At 33.3% G+C, this 9,843-nt stretch overlaps 2 protein-coding genes across 2 annotated transcripts; both read right to left on the reverse strand.

Moving 5' to 3' along the window:
• Positions 1-704: 704 nt before the first annotated feature.
• TRIADDRAFT_64424 (uncharacterized protein) lies at positions 705-5,107 on the reverse strand (the record flags this gene model as incomplete). Its single annotated transcript, XM_002118430.1, has 14 exons — positions 705-1,078; positions 1,166-1,213; positions 1,343-1,522; positions 1,687-1,848; positions 2,018-2,161; positions 2,256-2,350; positions 2,430-2,568; positions 2,681-2,998; positions 3,088-3,291; positions 3,389-3,553; positions 3,628-3,747; positions 3,934-4,090; positions 4,179-4,366; positions 4,814-5,107. 14 exons carry the CDS (start codon positions 5,105-5,107, stop codon positions 779-781), a joined length of 2,514 nt encoding a protein of 837 aa, XP_002118466.1. The 3' UTR covers positions 705-778.
• A 1,306-nt stretch (positions 5,108-6,413) lies between these two features.
• TRIADDRAFT_62501 (uncharacterized protein) lies at positions 6,414-8,667 on the reverse strand (the record flags this gene model as incomplete). Its single annotated transcript, XM_002118431.1, has 4 exons — positions 6,414-6,854; positions 7,235-7,386; positions 7,479-7,604; positions 8,568-8,667. The coding sequence occupies 4 exons, from the start codon at positions 8,665-8,667 to the stop codon at positions 6,414-6,416; spliced, it is 819 nt and encodes a 272-aa protein (XP_002118467.1).
• Between the last annotated feature and the right edge of the window lie 1,176 nt (positions 8,668-9,843).

Consider the following 9,843-nt stretch of genomic DNA (forward strand, 5'->3'; position numbering starts at 1 on the left):
CAGTCATGATCGCCTTTGCTAGCAGACTATTTTATCTTCTCATGTTATTTTGACCAAGAACCTCAATCTTAATCCTGAATCTTTTTACAAATGTTTTCGTTTTCTCTTCAAATCTCTCTTTCACTGCCATTTATAATTACAATCGAATTAACTCAACTATTGCATTCTCCCCATGGACGAATATGCAATGGTGTTTTGCATTATTTATTTTTGGGCATTGGTTTTACTGACATTAGGGGTATACTTTATCCATCTGTACAAAGCACACACCCATCATCTTGATTGATAGAGGTGATGTTAATTTAGTTTATTAATAGCTGAAGAGATCGCCATCTACAATATTACAAGACTGTCATCAATATCTACTTTAGACTAGATGGGATGCTTAATGATAGATAGGCTGCAATTTTGCAATCCATTTTCTCCATCCCTATGTTGATCTTTATGTTCTCCTCCTATTTTACCAATGTTTTGTTACAGATGTTTTTCATTTTCTCTTTCAAGTCGCTCTTTGACTACGATTTGTAATAGACATTAAACTAGCTCAGCAATTGCATTGACCATAGACTAGACATAGACTACTTTTAATTATGCTTTGGTTTATTTATTTTTGGGTATTGGTTTTACTGACATTGGGGGTATACTTTATCCATCTGTACAGTATGCACATCAATCATCTTCATTGATTATGGAAGCAATATTAACTTAGTTTATTGTCACTCTCGTTAAATTGCATTGGGTACAAGATACAAGATTAACTTTACATTTCATGCAAATATCATGTCTTTTTCACGTGGGTTACTAAGCAGTAATCCTTTCTACTCCTGATGATGAGTTGAGAGTGTTGAAGATTCCATTGCATGTCCCATATCCGGAAGTGAGGGAATGGTAGAGTGATTTGTAGCTGTAGTGTTTGGGGGTTATAAATATTCAAACTAGAGTATTTTTCATATAGGATTAACTGCTTGTCCGACCATAGATTTTCATGGTTGAAGAATTGTGTGAGAGGCTTGAAGTATTTGATATTGTCTTTGTATCTTTTCATGCGTAAATTTCCATCTTCTTCTTGGTTGAGTATCTATAGGCATTGAATTTTATGATTAGCACAACCTACGTTCAACAATGACGACGTCACATTGATTGTATCCAGTTATCGTTGTCTTACTGCTATATGGTCTCCATTTTCCAGTAGTAGCAAAAGTTCGTCATCTTTCTATAATGAATTGAATGGAATGTAACGATCAGCTATGGACTAGAGTAGAGTCATAATCAACATATTACAGTCGTTGTCATCCTCCTTCCAACTCATTTCCATATTGACACTGCGATCATTATGACTTACCATTACATAATCAATCATTTCGGCATCTTTCTCTCCCCATACATCAACTAATTTTTCTATCTTCATCCGAAGAGGCGAATGTTTAATCTTATTCATCATTATTTTACACATTAATCCTTTATCCCATTGGTAGTCAATATTTTCCAGTAATTGATATTCACCATCCCCAAACTTGTAACACTACAATAAATTCAAGTTGGAAATGTCGTTAATGGTCGTCTCCATTTGCAATAGACGTCAAAGTCGACATTCAAGGCTATTTTCGACATGAAACTGAACAGTCAATTTATAGACGGTTCCACTTTAGAATAGAGATTAAATGGAAATAAATTATTCTAGCTTACTTTCAAGCTACGTCTATCATCTTTGTTTCTTTCCCAAACATAAAGATAATCATCATCAACATACACAACACGAGCACCATGACTCAATGTCAGTCGATTAACGCTCTTCTTTCCGGTCGTAAGGTTAACAGTTATTATCCACTTTTCACCTACGTAGGATGTCTGAAATAAATCAAATAAATGAATCCTTCGACCAATTGACCTCCAACGTAATTGTAAAATCAGTTCAACAACTTCTTATGTTAGCTAATAAGCATTCTCATTTTCATCATCTTCTAAATAATACTACCGTCATTTTCATACAAACTTCAAACTGGTATTTTCAACATACGTTCATGAGAATGAGTGTGTTATCCTTCTTTCTATATCTGAAGCGTATTTCATCTTTAACAATCTTCAAGTGTCTTTCTCCAAGTCTTCCATTGATTAATTCCCTGTACTTTCTACAATCTTCTATACCTACAAACTCGATCAGCTGCAACCAATCAATATTATTCAATTCAATTCAATGGAGCAGAGGATTGAACAAAGTCGATAGAGCTACTAGTGCTGATGAAAGCTTAACCTACGTCGAATATGTTGACGGTAGTTTGGGGGTTACGTTGGGGTCTACCAACATCAACTGATTTTGTTTGAGAGATATCTTGCCAAGCAATTTTATCGCCTTAGTTTAATAAAAACGATTGTGACCATGAATGAATGCATGATTGAATTAGAGTTGTTGTACAACCATCATGTCTTACCTTGTAAATTATATTCATATACATCCCGTTTATCATAAATAAGCAATCGATGACTACCAGGAATAAACATTGATCGACCAGATTGATCAACTCTAGCACGAGATTGGACTTGATCACCACTCATTTTGAGTATGTGTTTCTACATATATCACAGTATTACGATATAGAACTAATATTACTGCACTATAAAATATTATGCTGATCTACTTTATGACGCATTATCAATATGAGTAACCCAATATTGCACTAACCCTAGTTATACATTCAATAGCGATCATTGACTGATGGCCTGATACCAAAATATTCTTAACGAATGTAATATCATGTAATATAATTCGAAATTGATTTTCGAATTCGAAAACTTGTTTCATTTTTAACTGACCAATTGTACTACTAATATGTCTGGTATATGACAATATCATATAGGCTGCATCACGGTAGATGTTGATGTACGTTAAACGCTTGCTATGTTGAAAATCATTATTTTTAAAGTACTGACCATCATCCTTTGCATGGATGAAAGCAGGTACTTTGAATGATCGACGAGTCCATTTCTTTACATTCCACATCTATCCATCAAATTGATACAAATAGCTTTTATCAATTGGATCTAAGAGACGATATTTGACTTGACTGCATTTAGTCAATTGTAGCTTACTTCAATTTGACATTCATTAATCCAATTTTGCGGATCGACAGGTTCATAGTCTTTAGACTTCCCTCCTTGACTTCGATATTTTCTCCACCACAACAAGACACAAACACTATCTTGCATTAGTACCCATCCACAATATTCTATTTTGTATTGGCGTGATATTTGCTTATTTGTAGGTTTAATACAATTCCCCTCAATCTTCCAAATCTAATAATACACAGCACAACAACAGTTGAACACAACAGTTTTCGATCACTTGGCATACTTAAATTAATATTCGCTTAAACTCATATTCACTGCTAACCCTAACTTCACGGGAATCTCCAGAGAGTGTCATGATCATTTTGGTTTCAGATTGAGGAGGGCAAAATTGTACGGAATCAAAGTCAGTCTTAACGTCTTCCCCTTGATCGTTTTGGGCAAAGCTTATTTCTTCATTTTTATCGAGATCGTAAACGATCCACTCGTCCTAAGAATATTCAACAAATGAATGAAAAATTAACTTGCCATCAACTCAATCCTACTCAAATTGCAATGTGCTACCTTTCTGCTGAATTGCTGGAAGGCTGCAGTCCGACCGTCAGCTGAGATTTCCACTTTTTCAATATCCATGTTTGGTGTTGATATTTGAAGCACAGTTTGTGATGTTTGATAATCTTGAATCTATTAAAGCAATTGCAATCGTGAGCAAGACATGAATTGACATGAATGACATGATAGAGTAACGAGTAATCAGCATTGATTTTATTGGCAGTCTATGACTGATTGGATTGTATTTTCAGCACTAGTTCAACGATAGTCCATTCTAATTCTTGGCCTTTGCCGTTTTATGATTGTATACTAACATACCACAATTTGGCAGTCTCGTTTAAGATTGTTTTGAGTACCAATTATTCGCAAAGGTCCAAACTCGGGATTCGAAACTGATATAGACTGATCCAATTCATTCTTACCGATTGCTTTGCATGCATCATAAGTATATGGAGTTGTTGCACTAGTTGAACACCTATTTGCAAGTCAGAATCGACAGTATAGTGTAAATTACAGTAGGTAGTACTGCTATGGATTGATGAAATTGGAAGTAGTTTACTTACCTTGACATGCTCCAATAACTTTCACCATTTCGCACATTTTCCTCAGCTAATTGCAAAGCTCGCTGTTTCATCCAACTATCTGACATGCTAAACCACAAGATCATTTGAACGACATTATTTTTGTGTACATCTAGCCAAGGTTGTTGCTGCTTGAGGAGCTGCTTGAGTTGATCGAAATCCTCCCAGTTCTGAATGTAAATTAACCATTAAAACGATATTAGTCGTATTTTGAAAGAAAGCGCTGGAATGACTAGCAGTCGATTTATAATTATAAAAATGAGTCGACGGCGTGATCATTTATTACGTTAATCAAAACATGATAAAATATGGACATTAGTAAAAGCGACTGTCCAACTACACTTTAAGCATGCAAATACTTATATAGTGATAAAAATGACGCAGCCCGATTTGTACAAAGTAGATCGTCAGTTTGAAAACTGCAAATACCAATACCAGGTGGCGTAAGTAACTAGGATTTCTACATGTTATATCATTAATCACTACCTTGAACAATCTACACCAAAAAATGGATGATGGAATCATTTGTACAGTTGTTATTGATCCATGGTATACAGAGATGAAAGTAATCAATCTTTTCATTCTATTGAATTAACTACATCAATTCAGTATCCAACCTTGTTTCTTTTCTTTAGATAGTCGACGTAGTCTGTTAAATCGCATTCTAGGTAATAGATCGTCCTGTCTATTTGAATTTTACGTGTCATCCAATCGAAATCGGTCATAATACTTTGAAGATGTTGATCATTTTCAGCTATTAAAGCATGATGAATAAGATTGGAATAGAAATAGCCATCATCAGGGAAGGTATTCCACTTTTCATGGCACTGCTTATGGTAACCATCGATCAACGTTTTGTGTGTATCCACTTGTTCGGACTTGGAGAGTCGTTTCTGTAGATAGTCGACCATCAAATCGTGTAGAACACAGTGCGATCTTGACAAAGTAAGGGAAATCAATGGGATTAATACTATTTACAGTGGTCAATGCAAGGCTATCGATTGTAGCACTGCATTGAGAATAATTATAACAATTATAACAATTATAGCGTATGTAAAACTATGGATTGAATAGCACTGGCTCGATTATTGAGAAGAACATATTGGATAGTCATTGCAGATGAATTGGATTACAGAATCAAATTACTTTAGACGATAGCAAATCATAATTTACTATCAAACTAAACAGTAGCTAATAGAAAAGATTAATTAAATAAAAGTAGTTTTGGCTAGTTATCACTAAAAGAGAAAGAGAGCCTTATGGAAGAGGGTTAGAATTCAATTTACTGTGTAGGATATTGTGTGCAATGTGCAGTGTGTATACAAGGCTTGCTTTGTAGACATACATTCGTAGATCGCTTGAAGATGGAAGAGGAAAATAGTAAATGCCGATTGACTACGTTAGGTAAGACAATTTATACTTCACAATATAATATTTGCATTATTAATGATGGAAGTGAAAGCGTCACAATTCTAAATTTTACTAGTAACCTTAATATGGTGATAATGTTGATTTAGTAGATAAAAAAGGAGACAAAACTAATAGCGCAATATTATCAACCTACATCTAACGATTGATAGATATTCTTATTCTGTACAGTATTTGCAGAATTAATATAGCAGCCTATGTATAGTCGTCAAAACATAGAATAGGCAATCATCGTAACTAGTATGACCTTTTTATAAATCGTGATACAACCCAAATATATTAACAAGTAGATAAAAAGTATTATGTTCTGTATCTTACAGATTGCATATATCCTAGCTTATTGCACTTGTATTCCAATAACTAAAATATATCTACAAGTTACACTCGTTCAATCTGTTCATTCCATACCTATAAGGCATTGCAAAATTACTCCATTAACTTAACTTGGGCATACAGTATTCTAACCAAAATTAACATAAAGCAGATATATGATAGCTTATTCGACATGCAAGTACTGTACAGTCACAATCAATTTAAAATACTTATCAATCTGTTCATTCTATATCTATCACTATATATGCCTACAAGGTAGGTCATGCTTTGAATATTAAAATATAAAGCATTGCAAAATTGTACATCACTCAATTAAGTTAACTTGGATATGCAGTATTCTACTCTACCCCAAAATTAAAAAATAATTAGTGTTCAAACATGATTGATGCTCTAAATGTATTGCAATTTACTTTGTGTTTATTTCAATACGTTCTACGAACCGAAATCTGATTAAACTTACTTTTCTTCATCATATGTAAGTAATGATTTGTTATGCATTTTCTTTACGAGAGGACGAGCTTCGATTACATCGTAGTTCCATAACGATGCAACAGATTGAATAGGAATACTGACTCGCTTAAATACAGCTAGTTGCTCAAATAATTGTTTATTCTCATTTTCCAAAGAATCAACACTTAATTGTAAAGTCCCGTATAGATTGAAACCGTAATGAGCTAATTCAATATCTGCAGACTTTTTGGCAATGATACCCTTTGCTCGATTCCATTCTTTCTCAGTTTCTAAACCAAGACGGCCAATTATAGCGATAGCTAATGGTAAACCTTGACAACTGTCGATAACTTTCTCGACAACTGAACTTTTTAGCAATGTCCGAGCATTATCGTTAACGGCAAGTAACGCAAGCAGTTCTATAGCTTCCTTATACTCTAGTTTTTTCTATACAAGAGAGTATATGAAATAAGAATTGTATTTATCATAATTGTTCGGATAGGTTACTTAATGACAAAATAGAGAAATCATAGCGGTGAAGTTTACTTCAACTATAATACTATACTCCATGCCACTTTAATCAATACAGTTGGAAAAAAATATAAATTCATTTTTGACCTTTTATTGCATGAAATGAACAATATCGTCAGAGCAATTCAACTGTATTGACGCTTTTAACTATATTTTATCCAACATAAATTTGAACATGTGTAATTTGAAAGAAGAATCATGCAAAGTGGATTGATTAATCAAGAGAACATCGACATCAATATTTGCCGATTCCAAATTATACTGCAATATATAAGAAACTGAATTACAAAACTAACCGGTAAACGGATAAGACCATCGCCGCGCTCTTTTGCACGGTCCTCAAATCGTGAAGTACAGATTGACTTCTTGGCAAAAGATAAGTATTTGTAATGATCCTTTTCCCAGATATCGTCAAAAATAAATAGCGTATCGGATAGTTTGCTATTTGCTGTTATAAGAATAATCAAATAACTATTAATACTGTACCTTAAATATAATTCAAGTTGACATAGAATTGCTTATAAAAGGCTCAAAAATCACCTTCTAGGCTAGAACAGAGATAAGCACGAATTTCGCCGATAGATTGAATATTCTCTTTCCATTCCATATTAAGATCGATACCTATTCTCTTGAGTTTCTGGCATAACTCGGTATTAGATATATTGCCTAAATTAAGATAAGTGTGAATCACCATCGCTGCTTTAACCAAAGCAGGGCAATTTAACGACCTTCGACAGCGCGTACATTTCAACAAAGTTAAGTTTAAAGGATCTAACAAATATGTATCTCTTTTCCCATCTTATTTTTACGTTTTAGAACATATTACTTTATTCGCTCCAGTAGATAAAGGGTTCGTTAATAACATGATAACCCACTTATCGATAATCCCTAAAGATCTAACCCTAACAAAGTTATGGTTCGATTTCATATTATCTCTCGACGCAATATTGCCTAAAAATAGTACACAATCATAATGCTTTCGACTACTGGTTAAATATGGCCAAATTTTTTAAAAGGGGAAAAATTCCACGGTGTCATGATTTTTAAATCAGGTTACAGTTATTAATTTGAATAGGAATTTATAGTTGATTCTCATATACTAGAAAGTATACTTTACCGTACTATTAATTATAAATGGTCATCACTTTCAACGTCATTTAATGCGGTAAGGCAGCTATTTTATTATATCGTGGTCTGTAATTACTTTTGCTACATTATTTTCGTAGAAAGAAATGCTCTTATAATTATAATTGAACTACGAGTTAAAGTTATCTTACTAGAAGCTCCATAAATATTGAAAAATTAAAAACTATGATCATTACATGGTAGCCTACTTGATGGTATTTACTCATAAAATAAGGTTTAACTTATTTATCTCTTGGCAATACTTTTATCGATTCCATAGGAACAATATTCTCATCTCGTACTTCTTATAATTCTTCTAATGATACTAGTAAATGCTTTCGGTCCGAAGTAGATAAGGAACAGGCGGGGTAAGCTTATGCTCTACTCCAAATTCGAATTGATCAATTTTACAGATACATTGTATGGATAATTGTACAGTAATAGTCGCCCAAATACATTACTTATTAATACTTGAAATATCATCTGTAAGACTTGCAGACTTACCGATTTTCATCCAGTAACAGCCATTTGATTTAAATGAGCCCTTTTTAGTAGCTTGTCTAACAGACTGGCAAACAGTTGTTGTTTTACCACTACCAGCCATACCATGTATTAAAATTTTACCGTTAGACTTGTCTATTTCCTGTAATTGAGTACAAATTTGGTCTACAATTTTCTTCCTTATAACGTAGTGACTCTCTGGAGTTGGAGGAAGCTGTCGAAGAGGAATTTCTAATTGTGGAATGAATTATGTATAATGGAGGCTTTAATAAATTGGAAAGGACATGTCACAATTGCCTTTCGTCTTTAGCGTTGAGCAAGAACGATTATTTTCGCATTATAAATGAAACTCATAGTAAATGTTTATGAAATTAACGGTACAATAACTGGCATATTCTAAACTTGCACAGGATAAACACGACTAGTAAAACTCAACAAATAATATCCTTAATCTAATAGCAAGAGCGTTTGAACGTCTAATGAATTTCTAAAGTGATTTTTGATATAAAAAAACAGGTTTTATCGCAGATTTAAAGAGCTGTCACTCACGCAAATAAAATTGAATATTGCGCGACACTGATGATGAATTAAAAGAATAAACCCATATTAATCTGTTCAGGAAATACGCTTACGTTAAATAAGTGAAAACATAACTAGGTGTACTTAAGTCTTATGTGTTGGAAGGTAGATGTTCTTACAAAATTCTTTCATTGAACTACAATCTATAACTTTTTAGCAGTAAATCATTTCAAGAATTTTAAATATTGTATAAAATTGACATACTATGTTAAAATCACAATTCTATATTAAACAAGGAAACCCTCGGGTCGATCAATTAATTGGGTAGTATTTTATATCAGTTTTACGTATTTAGACTAGCACAGTAACAGATACGATTAATATTATTCGCTATCAGTAGACGTCGTCGTATACAGGTAAAATATCTTACGAAGACAACAGCAGATCTTAGAAATAACAGACTAACTCATTTATTTACGTGCGTTAAACAAGTACAAATACAACTAGGTATATCTTCGTCCTATGTGTTGGAAGGCAGAAGTTGTTACTTCATTCTTTCAGATATTAACTACAATCTCTCATTGTTAAATTAATCATGGAAGTAATTTCAAGTTTTGAATAAAATCGATATTCTATGTTAAAATTACAGCCCTGTAATAAATAAGGAAACTATCGGATTGATCAATTCATTGGATAGTAATCTACCTCAGTTTGAATGCAGTCTGCCTACATCCATCATCTCTTTTTAATTTAAGCGTCG

This window comes from Trichoplax adhaerens, genomic scaffold, assembly GCF_000150275.1.
Source record: "Trichoplax adhaerens TRIADscaffold_89 genomic scaffold, whole genome shotgun sequence".
Classification (NCBI taxonomy): Eukaryota; Metazoa; Placozoa; class Uniplacotomia; order Trichoplacea; family Trichoplacidae; genus Trichoplax; species Trichoplax adhaerens.